Below are 15,849 nucleotides of genomic sequence, written 5' to 3' on the forward strand. Positions count from 1 at the left end.
TGTTTTCTCTAGGAGATTTTTAGGTGCCTTTTTTGCTGTTGTCACTTCAGTGTTCAGTATACCATGAAATACAGAGTTAGCAAATAGAAGGCAGATGCTCTCGTATATTCTAGCCTCCTTTTATCGCTGCGTGCAGGAAGGTTGGGAAAGCAGCCTGTCTCTTCCCTCACGAGCTCTGAACTCTTTGCACACTATGTGTCTGAGGTGAGATATGAATTCAGTTAAAGCATTGAACACATTGGCTATCCTCACAGCTGCCTCCTGATTAAGAAGTGACACTTGTCTTCTTGCTGGGGGGAGGTGAGTCTTTGCCCATTGTATCAGGTGGAGGATGAGGTTCACAATTTCTCTTGTATTTTAAATGGTGTTACCTTTTGTATTTCTGTTCAGAGCAAGAGCTGAAGGCAAACAAGAACTAAAGTGTAGGAGACAGCAGTGTAGTAATTGCAAAGCAGTGGTGTGATTTCAGTTTCAGCGTGTAGCATTCAGTGAGGTCTGGAAAACAGGGCTGTTCCTTTACACCCCAAGACACTGTGGTGCTATAAAGCAATTGTCTCATGTTTAAGGTAGCGTACCTTGTATTGTAGTAGAAGTCCAGGGACATGCTGAAAGGTCTCTCACATGCTGTCTTCTCTCTTCAATTCTGTTTCACTGCCTCTGTTTCTAGAACCATTCTGCCTGGACTTTTTACCAGCCCTTCCTGCACTACTCCTTGCTCTGTTTTCCCACTCACCTCTATTGGTGGATTTGGTTGCAAGGCTGACTGCTGTCATTCTGGCAGCCTTGCTGGAGCCTTCCATGTATTAGAATAACTTCTGTCTCCTGATGTTAAGAGCCATAATAGAAGCAGCTAGGTTGGTTTCTCTTTGTCATTTTTCACTTCCTTTTAGGCCTCCTAGCACCTCACATGCAGTGTTTGGGCCTCATATTATTAAATCAGCTGGAAGCATGAAGAACTGGGGCCATGCACGCTCTCTTCTTTTGTCTATCAGCATATGTCTTGTTCATGGAATCAACCAAGTTGGAAGAGCCCTCCGAGCTCATCCAGTCCAATCTATCCCCCAGCCCTATCCAGTCACCCATACCATGGCACTAAGCACCCCATCTAGGCTTTTCTTGAACGCCTCCAGGGACAGCGACTCCGCTTCCCTGGGTAGCCCATTCCAGTGCCAACCACTCTCTCTGTGAAGAACATTAGATACAGAAGGCCTCTTGAAATTTACTTCTAAAATGAAGTTCTAATTTATGATCTCAGAGGCAACCAAGGAAATGAGAAAAAAATCTGTACTTTGCTCATTGCATCGAAGTTCCTCATTTTGCAGACAAGAAAGGTTTTCTAATTGTCCTGTTAGTATCCCTGGGATCAGCAATTAATTAATGGTACAGGTTGTGCGGATGTTCTTGTGGTTTTTGAGCTGCCATAAAGAAGAACAGTTCTTCAAAAGAAGCTGTCCTCTAGGTAAGTCTGTGTGCAGCTACATTGATCTGTTTTGAAGTTGCCCTCAAATGCTGAAGGCAGTTGTTTTGGATCTCCGAGCTTCACAGGAAGCCCTGTGGTGTGATTTCTATCAGAACTGCAACTGACTTCAGCTATCTGAAACCTAGTTAGTAGCACAGAGCTGTGCAGTGTCTGAAGTATTGGTAGATATGAAATAGTTACCTTTTCTCTCTTGCTGTAACTAGAGATTAGCCTTCATATGGGGGAAGGGAAAACACTGAGTAAGGAAGTGTCACTGTCATCTTTCCTCTCCATCCTCTGTTGCAAAGCCATTTTCTAATCCTAGATGTCACTGGCTCATCATACTAAGAGTACTTTTTTGATACAGATCCAGATAGCAGATTCTGGGCCCTAGAGCGTGTGTAACTCTGGATCTCGTGAGTGACTAAAGTAGGCTGTAAATAAAACCTTTGTCTCCCCTGTAGCAGCACAGATTATTCCATCTAGAACCATCCCTTTAAACTCTTTTATTCAGTTGTTTTCTAGCAATGTTGTTAGTATTCTGTGAGTTCAGTCTGAGACTGACCTGCATCGAATAACAAAGGTACATGGTTAGAACCATACAACCTGTACAAAACAGGAGGCTTTCTAGTGCCTAATTTTAAACTACTAAAAATTACTTCTTTCATCAGTATTTTGCCAAATTTGCATAGCTTTCATTTGCAGTGGTTGCATTGCTGCTGCAGTTGCTACTCAACATAAGCAAAAATTATTTTTGAGGGATTAGTGGGTTGGATTTAGGTTTGGGCTCACATAATTCTTGTTGCTTTATTGTTCTGGATTGTAGAACTGGACAACAGAACTTGCACGATGTAATGAATCTGTGTGAGCTAACGTGATGTAGTGTTGGGGCTTTAAAACCTATTTAACCTTTCTAGAAAGAAGGAGTTTATGGTTCCTGCTATCTGATGCGGCTGCTTCAGGAGAGAAAAGTACTTAATAAGTGCAATGCTTAGAGTGATAATGATATGTATCTTTAGTTCAGACCTCTTTGTCACCCTCTGTTTGCTTCCCCCCTTGCAGACAAACGCGTTGATGACTGGCCCTTGATGCAGTCTCCATTTCCAACACTGACTATAAGCACTATTTATCTCCTCACTGTATGGCTGGGCCCCAAATGGATGAAGACAAGAGAGCCCTTCCAGTTACGTTTCCTGTTGGTTGTTTACAACTTTGGAATGGTTCTACTGAACTTCTTCATTTTCAAAGAGGTGTGTATGCCCTCTTGCGGGAGGGAATTCCTGTGTAAGTCTGAGGGTGCCTACAGTTTGTAAAAGGAACTTTATCTTATGTGCTCATGATGTCTATTGAGATTGAATGTTCTGCGCAGACTTTTTAAGCTGAGTTTGCCAATCGCAGAATTAACCAGGTTGGAGAAGACCTCCAGGGTCACTGAGTCCAACCTATCAACTAACCCTTCTAATTAACTAACCCATGGCACTAAGTGCCTCATCCAACCTCCTCTTCCTTCAACACCTCCAGGAATGAGGGCTCCACCACCTCCCCAGGCAGCCCATTCCAATGGCAGCCACTCTTTCTGTGAAGAACTTGGAACTATTTCTGTTTGAGAATACATATGTTAAATGAGTCTGTAGGAGAGTTTGTGTACTAGCTATCCAAATTTCTCCTTAGATTTATGGTCATGTAAATACTGGACAGACTAACTAAAATCTATAAAGGTTTAATACTTGTAGCTGTTTATTTTTGTTGTTGTTGTAGTTTTTATTTTTCTCTTAATAATCCTAAAGGATGTCAGAATGTTTCTTGTTAGAAATTGAACTGTTTGGTGCCTTCAATGTGTTTTTAATTTTTAGAAATTCATATATCCCAAGTATGTGGTGAGGAAAAGTAATTTGTCTGTTGGTTATCTTTTAGCTTAGGAACAAAAATGAAGAGAACTGTTATCTTCACAAAAACAAAAAGAAAAAATCTTCTAATTTCATTTGCATCATTGAGTGTGTTAATTTGCGTGTTTTTTTGTGTTGTTGCATTTCTCCTTTGTTAAGTGTTCTGTACAGAGCAATGCAGTGGGTCGGCTCTTTAGCAGGAGCCAAATGGGATTATTTAACAGTTTGCTGATTGTGTAGAAATAGTGGCCCAGAATATAGCTGATGTTGAGGAGCAGTTTACACTGTGAGACTTTGCTCATGTGGCTTGACAGTCTTCTTCCAGGAGGACTTCAGATCATGAATTTGCAAAATGTATTTCCAGAAGTAAGCACACAAACATTACAGAGCCCTCTTCTCCTGCCTGGTCTGTTCTGTCCTCTTGCCAATAAAACAAAGCATATTTAATGATGATCTGCATATTGACCCTTCTCTAGAGCTTATATAATAAGGTCATTTAACTGCTTCCAGCCTTTGGTTAAAACACGAATAATTAAAACAAGGTGTGATTTTGACCATCACACCTCAGTGGTCAAGTTGGCTAAATTGTTTCAGAGTATCACCAAGGTTGGAAGAGACCTCATAGATCATCAAGTCCAACCCTTTACCACAGAGCTCAAGGCCAGACCATGGCACCAAGTGCCATGTCCAATCTTGCCTTGAACAGCTTCAGGGACGGTGACTCCACCACCTCCCCGGGCAGCCTTGCACAATTCAACTAAGTAATGAAATACTGTAGGTACATGAGAATTTAATGTTGACACCCAAGGATAGGCGTGGGAATGGATGAAACCAAATTATCTTGGCAGGTTAAAATCAAAACTCTGAAATCAATTCTGCAGTGCCATGCCTGTCCTTTTAATTTCTTTAAGATTACCTTATTTTATCTGTAAGATGACATGTACTGGACTTGTGGTCAGTAAATTTTCCAACTCGTGGTGCTTGTAGGGTAACACATGTGCTTGTATGACATTTCTAAATCACCAAACTAACAGAAAAATGAATGGGACTACAAATACGCCATTGCTGCTGGCAGGTGAAAGCTCATAAATTTAAACACAAGGTTGTAGTTTTCCTGCTGTTTCAGTTGGGATGGTGGATGCTAAGGCTATGGATACATGGTTTACAGAAGTGTCTTGGCTCCATCTGAGAGACCGACAGGAGGAAAGCATTCAGGTTTCAGTTGTTCCCTTTATCCAGGCGCTTTCTCCTTCAGTCTGCCTCAGGTTTACAATAGCAGTGTGCCACTCGAGTAATTTGCATCAGTAATGTAATTGCACAGTTTGTACTTTGTGCCCAACTGTAAAGTTTCCAGGTATTGCTGAGAACAGAATTGGAATGTGAAATGCTTTTGCATGTCATTTAAATAGTCACCCTGATTGCAAGCTCTTTTGTTTATCTGTTATAACATACATTAAAATAAGTCCATTTAGCACTGTTAAGTTGTCAAGTCCAGGACTCCTATATGTAAGACTCAAATTCAGATTCAAATTAAGAGCAAATTTTGCTTAGAATGTGCAGAAGTCCCAGATGCCAAGCCCCTGTTTAGCCACAAAATCTTGAATTTCATACTCTTCTTTGAGACGGTGTGTTGAGGTCAGTTCCTGCCTTTGTCAGATAAACCTTGGTCAAATTACACAACAGGTCCCAGTAGAGGTTGTTCAGTTTCTGCAAGTGTGTACTTCATTTCCCCTCTCTTATATTACCAAGCGTGCTGATGGCTGTGTGGGACCATGCTGAAGAGCTCTAGTGTTACAGCAACTTGTAGATGGACATAGATGATGCAGAAGTAGTTCAGTTTCTTTCTTCAGATCATTTCTGTGGACAGTTCTTTCCCCTCCCTACACAAGCACACAAGTGCAGCAAGTAAGTCCAGATTCACAGAAAGCTTTGTATGTTGATTTTCATATGGATAACACTGCTCTGCCTGTCACTGCACTCCCTGTGCTCGGCGCAAATGAGACACCACAATAGAGTGGAGTCCAGGCTGAATACGATGGAAGTCATGTTAGCAGTAGTAATAGTGCCTACCCAGATTTGTTTGGGAGACTTTTGTATCACCCCTTCATTATCACAGCTCACGATTTACAGATTGTCTACTCCACTGCTGTCTTCTTTCCTAGAGTGGTTCAGGCTGGAAGGGACCTTAAAGATCACCTAGCTCCAAACCATGGGCAGGGACACCTGCTAGAACAGGTCATTAAAGGCCCCATCCAGCCTGGCTTTGAGCACTTCAAGGGTTGGAGCCTCCACAACTTCTCTCAGCAACCTCTTCCAGTGCCTCACTGCCCTCATGGTGAAGAGTTTCTTCCTATTGTCTAATCTAAACCTACCCTGTTCTAGTTTCAAACCATTGTCCCTTGTCCTATCACCACATGTCTTTTTATGAAGTCCCTCTCCAGCTTTTCTGTAAGCCCTCTTCAGGTACTGAAAGGCTGCTATAAGATCTTCCCAGAGCCTTCTTTTCTCCGGGTTGAACAACCTCAACTCTTGCATGTCTTTGAAGGAGACATCATCTTTGGGGCCCTCCTCTGGACCCATTCTAACAGTTAGGTGGTGTTGTGTTGGAAACCCCAGAGCTGGACACAGCACTCCATGGGGGGTGTGTCATGAGAGCAGAGCAGGAGAGTCACCTCTTTCCACTTGCTGGCCACACTTTTAATGCAGCCCAGAATACAGTTGGCCACCTGGGCTGCAAGCTCACATTGCCAGCCTATGTTGAGCTGCTCATCAACCTGCACTCTCAAATCCTTCTCCTCAGGATTGCTCTCAATCCACTTGCCACCCAGATGACTTTGGTGCTTAAGACTGCCTCCACCCAGGTTTGGGACTTTGCATGTGGCTTTGCTGAACTTCATGAAATTGGTATTGGCCCTGCTTTCAAGCCTGTCAGGGTCCCTCTGAATGGCATCCCTTCCCTCCAACATGTCCAGCACACTACGTGCAACTTGGTGTTATCATCAAACATGTTGAGGGTGCACTCAATTCCACTATCCATATTGCTGACAAAGATACTAAACAGCCCAGGCCCAGTACAGACCCCTGAGGAATGTGACTCATCGTCTCCACTTAGATGTTGAGCCACTAACTCTTACTCTTTGAGTGTGATCATCAAGCCAAATCCTTATAATACTGAGTGGTTCACCTCTCAAACCCATGTCTTTCCAACATAGAGACCAGTGGAGGACAGTCAAAACCTTTGCACAAGTCCAGGGTGATAGCATCAGTTGATCAGATGCTTACTTCCTGGAGATGCTCAAGGCCAGCTTAGATGAGTCCTTGAGCGACCTGTTCTAGTGGGAGGTGTCCCTGCCTATGGCAGGGGCTGGAACTGGATGAGCTTTGAGGTCCCTTCCAACCTAAACCATTCTATGATCTTTTGTGATCTTCCCTTGTCCACCAGCACTGTTACCCCATCACAGAAGGTCACCAGATTTGTCAGATACAGTTTGCTCTTTGTAAAGCCATGTTGGCTGCCACAGACCAGCTCCTCATTTTCCATGTGCCTTTGCAGAGTTTCCAAGAGGATTTATTCCATAGTCTTCCCAGATAGAGAGGGGAGACTTCCTGGCCTGTACTTCCTCAGGACTTCAGTCTTTTCAGAGGTGAGGGCTGTGTTTCTCCTTTGTGGGAACCTCAGCAGGTTGCCATGTGACTTTTCAAATACGATGGAGGGTGGCTTAGCACCTTCATCCACTGGTTCTCTCAGGACCTGTGGATGGATTGCATCAGGTCCCACGCACTTGTCTCAAACCCGTCAGAAGGAATCCTCAGGTTTGAATAGTTCAAGGTCATATTGGAATTCTTACTAATTTATACAGAGCTGTAGTTATCTGGACAGGTACTTCAAGGTAAAAACGAGTATTTTAACTAACAACAGGTCATTAGAACTGGCTTTCTTCAATAGTATTCTCAGGGCTTTAAGGATACTTAGAACTTGAAATTTGAACTTCAGAACCACAGATCAGCCATACTTGAAGTATTTCTGGTCAGGTAAGTTTGATGTAACAAGAAATTTGCTGATAATTGTGATTAATGTATTCTGTGTAGCATCCTTCCCCTCATGTGTGACTTTACTGTTTTCAGCTGTTTTTGTCATCAAGAGCTCGAGGGTACAGCTATGTCTGCCAGTCTGTGGATTATTCAGATAATGTTTATGAAGTTAGGGTGAGTATCACTTCTCTTCTTGAATTTGTATATGCATGTGTGTCATACACAGCACTACATGAGAGTCTGTCTTGTCTGAAAAGGATGTTTCCAAAGTTCTGCTAAGAGCCATGACTGTATCCCGTTAGGTTTCTACAGACGACTTCAGGTTTGACTGCACTGCAGATAACAGGTTTAATCCAAGTGCATCAGTGTATTTCATTGACTTTGACTGCTACAAGTCAGAGTAGTTTTAAAGATAACATCCTTGGCTTCATCTGTGGTTGTATAGCCCAGGATAAACTCTGTAGGCATACTCTGGTTTCTAGACCTGGCTGGAGTTTGTGATACCAGGCTAACTGTGGTTAGCAAAGGTGTAGTGTTCAAGCTAGATCAAAGCAAGTACTGAGGTTGCACTTCACATACTGGTGAGGCAATGTTTTGTCTGTTTTACCCATATTTGGTTTTATGAGATCTTGCTGGCCTCCAGCAGATGTGTTATCAGTACATTTCATTGTAGGAGCTTAGATTTCCAATGTATGTTTTTTGGAAAGCATTCAAATGAAAATCAAAGGGCAGATGCTTGTTGATTTCCATAACACTGCTGATTAGCTCATGTGCTAAACCTTATCTTCTGGCAGAGCTGACTCTTGAGAACGTCTTAGCTGTCCATGCAGCTTTCACCTACAGATTAGAACATGTTCCTGAAAATGTAACGAAAGTTTGTTACAGTCTAAAAACATTTATTGTTTTTGACATGTTGAGAAAGATGCCTGTCTAAGGTGGCTGTTCATGGGCAGAACTCAAAAGCCTGTACACATGCCAGGGAGTGGTAGTGAGAAGGTGAAGTCTGAGTTGTACACCTTAGATATGATAGATCCTATTGCAGGAGAACTCTCTGTGTAGGTACTTATTTCCCTTGTGGAAATTCCCCAGCTTCCACCTTTGCCAATGCTGTGTACTCACTGTTGCCATCTCTAGAAAACTTCTGTTAATAAAAGTGTTTTTAAAAAAAAACATCCAGGCAAGTATAAAAATGCTAGACCAGTTTTATTTCCAATAGGCAAGACAAACAGAATGCCACGCAGGTGAGTACAAGGACAATGAGAACTAGTATGGCATATATTGAAGGGATTTTTATCTTGGCTAAGTACAACAGATAATGACTTTATAGTATGCAGAAGCTCTGTTTCATAGCCTCACTCTTTGTAGACAAACAAAAGGGGGAAGAATCCCTCAAGGAGGGATTTTGAAGGGATACCGAATACTCCAGTATTTGCAGTGAACAATTTCCTAACACTGTCTATGCCAAGACATATTAATGTCTGTGAGTAGTCACTTTGCACCTCTGCTTACGTTTTTGTGTCGCTGTCTCCCAGGCCAAGTGCATTCATTTTATTAACATATCTGAAGAGCTAAGAATTAGAAATCTGTGTCTGTGTGAATTACTTCCTACTTTTAAGTGTGCTGGCTGAGCTCTGGCTGTCCTCTCTTCTGTGATTGTAATCTGCATTTATTGTATCTATGTCTGGAGCTTGAGTAGCTTCCTCTTATGAAATAATAATAATAATAATAATAATAATAATAATAATAATAATTTAAACTACTGTGAAAAGGGAATTTGTGTCTTAACAAAATAGACTTCATGCTCCTGTAAACAAAATTCTGTAACGGAAGCAGAGAAAAGAGTTTTCTCTAAAAGGAATTTCGATCTTTTTGTGTTACTGTTACCTTCTTAGAAGTACCTGTCCCATTGAACCTCTTGATGGGGAGCTGTCTCCAACCTTAAAATGAGGAAGGAAGGTGTAGGAAGTGAGTTAAAACAGCCCTCTGTTCAAAAACCTTGCAGCAGGCAGAGGTCATGGCATTGGACCTCTTGTTGACCCACTTAATCCTAGGCTGTAGTGTAATCTTTCTGTGCCATCTGGTATTTTAACAGACTTAGACTGGCATACACAAAAACTGCCAGAAAAGGTGCTGTCGTGACTGGCATTATTCATTTCAGGAATATGCCTTCTGAATGCAGGTTTTCTTTTAAAACTCAGCCTTTCTTTCATGCTGTGTCCTGATGCTTTGCAGAGGAAGTTTATTAGTAGGCAACTGCTCTTGATGTAGCTTACATGTCAGTGTCTTCTGCTTTATTTCTTCCCTCCGCTGCTGATCGCATGCATGGCCTCAGGCAAATGGCTTAATATCTGCTTCCTATTTTTTCTGCACCTGTGAGCTAATGACCAAAACACCTGCATAACTCGCTGAAAGCACTGGAAATAGATCATTAGTACATGAACCCTACCAGATTTTAGAATAAATGGCCATAAAATGTGATGGGGAGAGAGCCAAAGCTGTCAGGCCATAAAATCTACAGGACACAAAAAATCAGGGGGTATAATGCTGCAAAGAAATGGAGGCTAAGTGATGGGAAACATTTTGATCAAAAGTTCAGCTGATTTTTGGTCCCCAGGCTGCAGTTGCATTCTGTACAAGGCAGGGGGAATTCCAAAGAATAGGAGTTAGGTGTGTTTAATGACTTGTCCAGGAGCTTATAGCAAAGCTGTGGTATTTTGGGTATCAAACATAAGGGTTTGTTTGTTTGTTTTTACTTCCTTCTCCACTGACTTAGATACAATAAACTGTCTGTTTGTCTGTCAGCTCTTTGGCTTATCCTTCCACTGCCTTCTTTAATAAAATCCACGTCAGCTTTTTAAGATGTTTTATGGCAGTTTGATTGTAACTGAGCTATTAATTCTTTAAAAGCAAGAACCTCCAAAGAGCTTGAGTATTTTCACTTTATGGATACAATCCAAAATGTTTATTGTTAACTCAGGAGATGAAGAGATGCTTATCTTAATTTATTTAGGAGGTGCAGCTTTAGCAAAGCTCTGTAAAAGATGCTGGACTGTTTGTTACAGTAATCCGTGGCTGTGAGACGAAGCCTCGATAATGGGTGTTACGAAACACCTGACTACCTGTCCCAGAGACAGAACTGTGCTGAATGTTGAGTAACATATGTATAAATATTTATATATTTATGGTTCTTGCAGCCTGCTTGTGTGCCTGGGAACTCACAACATTTGAGCTCATGAAGCCTTTCTCCAACTTTGACAGATACTACTCTGTGTGTGTATTTATATATATATATATATATATATATATGTAAAATTGGCAAAAATTTACCTTCTTTTCTTAAGACCTGAAGTAAGTGAAATCATGACCAGAGAGAGAAGGGTTTTCATTAAAGGATGAATAAGTCTGCAGTTTGGCAACAGTAAGTTCTGCAGTCCCTTTGGGAAACTGCAGAGCCTGCAGTGCAGATCTGCAGTGCTTTGCTGCTCTCGTGCTGTCTTTTTAGTTCTGCTATAATCTCTCCTAAGATGTTCATCAGTCCAATTATGGCTGTGACAAACTGAGAAGAGATGCATGACTTTCCTGCTTGTTGGAAGAGGTGGAGAGAAGAGCCGTGCAGGACTGTCGCTTGTTCTTCTGATTGCCCTTTCTCTCACTTGCCTAACTGTGTGTAAGGATTTGGGAAGGGAAGCTAGAGTTTCGTAATTTCTTCTCTTCTGTCTCTCCTGGGGATTGAGTGGGTGGTGAGATTATTTCACACCATGTTAGGGTAAGAAAGTCCAATCTGCCATCAGACAAGTCCTGAAAGACCAGGTGGACCTCTTACAAGTATGTGTGTTGTGACATTGTCAGCTCTGCTTGCTGGTGGTGCCATTTCCAACTCTCTTTCTTTTTTTTTTTTCACTCTCTGTGTGAGTCACCATCTGAGATGTGTTCTGGTCCCACCCTTGCATAACTAGCCAGATGACTTACAATGCCAAACTTGTTGCTATGCTTTGGAATCTGGAAAGGAGTCCCCACCACCACCATACCTCCATATCATAGTATTAGCAGATTGCCACACAGAGCTTTAGGGCTTTACCTGGTACAACAATATCCTGATTTCAGCAGGGAGCCACAATTACATTGCGTCTTGGGATGGATGGATTAGAGAAATAATTTTGCATGTGACACTGCCCTGTTGAGTATCTGAGCTTGTGTGGCTCCAGTGGTCTTACTTCTTCTCTTTCTGGAATGGCACAGAGCCCCTGGGGGAGTGCTGCTATCCAGAGGGGCTTACTGAGCAGGCCAGGGAGAAACTGAGGGGAATATTGGTCTAAGGGATGTGAAATCAGTGCCACAACTAGCTTGTAAGAGTAGTTTGGTGTCTTCCCACCCATACATGCTTGTGCTACTGAAAGAATTTCATATAAAGTTTCAACCTTTGCAACTTCATTTTTATCATAATGGTCTTGCCTCATTGTTCTGACCACATCAAAGTGTTGTCTCATTAACAAGGAAAGCGCTGAGGTAGTCTTGTCCTGCAATGCTTAGGACAGAGTGAGGGTGCAAACTCCCTTTGTTTACCTAGTAAACAGTTTAGAGATAGCAAAGCTTTTGATTATTTCAGCTTTTTGGGTTTTTTTACATCTGTGATTTGTGAACAGTAGGCTCAGAGTGATACTTCCATGTATAGAATAGATGAGTGGAGTATTGTTTTTGTTGTCCTCATACCATCAGACATTTGATGACTCTACTTGAACATTTACCAAGATCTGGGGAAGGAAGAAGTAACCTTTTCTTGCAGGAGACAGGTGGACACAACTTTATTCTGTTCAGCTTGGAATTGCTAAAACTTGTGTATTGTCTTCTTTTTTTCTCCATTGCAGATAGCTGCTGCTTTATGGTGGTATTATGTCTCTAAAGGAATTGAATATCTGGATACAGTATTCTTCATCCTGAGGAAGAAATTTAACCAAATTAGTTTTCTTCATGTCTATCACCATTTCACCATGTTCACCTTATGGTGGATTGGTATTAAGTGGGTTGCAGGTGGACAAGGTGAGTTCTTTTCCATTCGCTTTGGAGTGGACAGAGGAGAATTATTGCTGTTTGATGTGCTGGTTTGAGGCTAATTGGAATATTTTAATGAGCGAAATTAGATCACTGGTTGTGAGAAGAAAATCAAGTTCACATCTGTATCGGTCATTGGTTTGCTGAAAGGGCTAAAAAGCTAAAATGTAAGCGACCTCAGGCGGTCTCTTCTGTGTCGCTGGGTCTGTTCGCTTCCTCTTGACTCCGATCTAATGTCTGTCCACTGGTTTTGGCTAACAGAAAACAACGTCAGCTTTGCTGCTTGACTTTGTTTGTCTGTCTGGGAAAGTAGTGGGGGAAAGAGGGGGTAGCTTCTGGACAGTTTCCTTTGTCCAGGAGGGAGTTTGGATTTCTGTATTATTTGTATATCGCTGTAAATACCTGCAAATAGATTGTGTACATATGCTTGTGAATTTAGCTTTGCTGTGAACGTAGCTTCATCTGACTTCCAAGCAGTCTGAGCTAGTCTGGTAAATTCCACTAGTGGAGGGAAGTTCCTAACCCACGTCACTGGGGAAGAATGGAATGAATTTTTTAACATTATAATGTAAAAGATTGTTTCAATAGCACTGAAGGAGTACAGCTGTAACGTGTAGAGATTCCCTCTGTGGGAAATGTGGGGGAGGAAAAGATAACAGGACAGTAATCTAAGGAATTGCAAAACTCTTTTTTTGTCCTTCATGGCCACCAATTGCTAACCTGAAATTCTGTCTACAAAACTACCCTTGCTCTGTATGAGATGGAAGAATGAATGTCTTGTTTAACTTGCATTTTCGCAGATACAGAGAAGTGCAGAATATAAAGTTTGTGCGCAGATGTAATGAAGTTAATGGAGATTTTGTTCTGGCGTTGTGTCTGAGTTTGGGATTTTCTTTCTTTTTTATGAAGAGGCATGTCAAAAAATCTGAAACCTTCCCACAAAGATGAGCCAATAAACCTGTCAATTAACTTTTAGAACCTTCTCATACTAATACAAGTCTATAATTCATTATAAGCCATATTTTTTCACATTCTTCCTTTCTAAAGCCTGCATCGAAGAATTTTATTCCATTGTACTTACCACATCTTCCCTTGCCTGCATTGTACTCTTGTTGTTTTGTCTTGTCTCTCTCAAATTATAAGATGTACAGAGCTGAGATTACAGGAAGAATACTGTTTGTAATGTGCTTCTTAGGCTTAAGACACTAAAGGTGATGTGTAATAAACACCACACCAAAATAAGATTTCAGGGTGTTTTGTCAAATGTTACTAATACTTTGTGCATGGGAGGTTTAAGCTCTCATTTATTATACACACCTTGTACTGAGTGGTTACTTGTAATTGAAAGAAGTAATGTTTAAAATCAGTGTCTGTGACTACTTAGGAGAAGAATTCAAAGATAATCTGCAGGTTGCAGATCTTTAACTAGACATTTCCTGTCTTCATTGGCTACTATGCCCGTAAAGTAAGTTCATTGAAGACTGGATGCTTACTTGTAGTCTTATTGAGAAATCCCCTGGGTATCTCAAAATGTCATCTCTCATTTTGCCTTTTCAGACATCTCATGCTGAATATCAGCAGTTTTCAATACAGCAATTGCAACTAATTCCAAGTTTATTTAAAAAAACCACTGCTGTTCTTGCACTGCCTCTTAGATTCCAGCCCCTGCAAAAGGAAAAGCAGAAGTTGCTCTTCTGCATTTACATAGTGCTGCTGCATCACTGTGGATAGATTTGTGTTCTTCTGATTTCTAGTTGGTAGCACATTGCTTACAAAGACAAATCTATTATAAACTAGAGCCTGTTGTAACTGAGTCTAGACCACATGGGCAGCTGAGCTGTTTGATGTCAGCAGCCATTGGCTGTATTGCCCTAATGTTAAACCTGAGAGCCTTTTGAGCCTCTGACACTGAAAGAACACCTCAGCAAGACACAATTTGTGTCCTGGGTTTGGCCATAACAGGCAGTGCTGCTTGGGTACTAACTGAGCATCAGTCAGCAAGTGATGAGCAATTGTGTTTTGCATATATTCTACTTCTTTCATTATTGTTATGAATCTTCTGTTCTGTCAAACTGTCTTTATCTCAGTCCACAAGTCTTACATTTTTTGGACTCTCCCCCCTGTTACACTGGGAACGGAGAGTGAACAGCTACATGGTGCACAGTTACCAGTGGGGTTAAACCATGACAATTTGTTTCTGTTAAGTTGTTGCTAAACTGGACAGAGCAGAGAGATCTTAATGCCAACGGAAACTGTTGTCTCTGTTTCCAGCATGGATCATTCTGGGGAAAGTTACACTAAACATTTTCTGTATTTAAGAAGTCTGGCTATTTTAGGTCATAGATAAGGAAACTAAAAGTGAGTGATTTGGACAAACTCATTTGAAAATGCCCTTAAACATCTCACAACCACAACTGATGCTTTGCTTTGTAGGACGTTTTTGAGCTGTTTAATCACATGAGTTTCTTGACTTCCTGCTGAGAAGTGAACCTTGTGTATTTAAATGCAATTGAAAAGATTTAAGTTCAGAACCTGATACTTTATCCATTGTCAGACACAGCTTTTAGTAGTCCTCTAGGAAAACAATTGCGGTTACACTAAATAACTAATGTGTTTGTATTCACGTACCTATGTGATGTATGTATTTTCAACAGATCTTATGAAAAGCTTTTGCTTAAGTGGTTCCTTGTGTCAACACATCAGCAGTCAGGTCTATACTATACTGCTGAATGGTTCAGAGGTGGAGTGCTGGTGATTAGGGCAGTGGAATATCTTCCTTATGAGGAAAGGCTGAGGGAGCAGGGTCTCTTTAGTTTGGAGAAGAGGAAACTGAAGGATGATAGTGATAGGATAAGGGGCAGCTGATGCATGCTGGAGCATAGGAGGTTCCAGGTGAACATAAGGAAAAGCTTGGGGCAGAGCACTCAAAGAAACTGTGGAGACTCCTCCTCTGAAGGCATTTCAGAACCTGTCTGGATGCGTTCCTGTGGGTGGCTCTGCTCACTCAGGGTGCTTGGGCTGGATGATCTTTCAAGGTCCCTTCCAAACCCTATCGTTCTGTGTTTCTGTGATGTCCTGTGCTTTAATAATGTTTACTATCAAATGAATAACACTAGAAAATGCTTCTTTCTTTTTTCAAAATGGTGACAATTTCCCCTTCTGTTCCTGGGCAGCTTTTTTCGGCGCTCAGATGAATGCATTTATCCATGTCATTATGTACATGTATTATGGATTAGCTGCCTGTGGCCCTAAATTTCAGAAATACCTGTGGTGGAAACGATACTTGACCATACTGCAATTGGTAAGTGGAATTTCTCTCTTTATGCCAGGAGGTGTTGCATTGGCAGAGCTTTGGAACAGATTCTGCACCTTCCAAAAGTTCTCAGCTGTCCAGTGCTCACAATTCAAGTCAGAATATTTTCT

General features: G+C 41.5%; 1 protein-coding gene across 3 annotated transcripts in view; it reads left to right on the plus strand.

Moving 5' to 3' along the window:
• ELOVL4 (ELOVL fatty acid elongase 4) overlaps nucleotides 1-15,849 on the plus strand; it is a 53,109-nt gene that overhangs the window by 13,702 nt on the left and 23,558 nt on the right. For all 3 annotated transcript variants that reach the window (XM_064169094.1, XM_064169095.1, XM_064169096.1), the window contains exons 2-5: nucleotides 2,522-2,709; nucleotides 7,471-7,551; nucleotides 12,243-12,414; nucleotides 15,600-15,727. In XM_064169094.1, the coding sequence (XP_064025164.1) occupies nucleotides 2,522-2,709; nucleotides 7,471-7,551; nucleotides 12,243-12,414; nucleotides 15,600-15,727 (569 nt within the window). The remainder of the gene's footprint in view (nucleotides 1-2,521; nucleotides 2,710-7,470; nucleotides 7,552-12,242; nucleotides 12,415-15,599; nucleotides 15,728-15,849) is intronic.

This window comes from Pogoniulus pusillus, chromosome 31 (assembly GCF_015220805.1).
Source record: "Pogoniulus pusillus isolate bPogPus1 chromosome 31, bPogPus1.pri, whole genome shotgun sequence".
NCBI lineage: Eukaryota > Metazoa > Chordata > Aves > Piciformes > Lybiidae > Pogoniulus > Pogoniulus pusillus.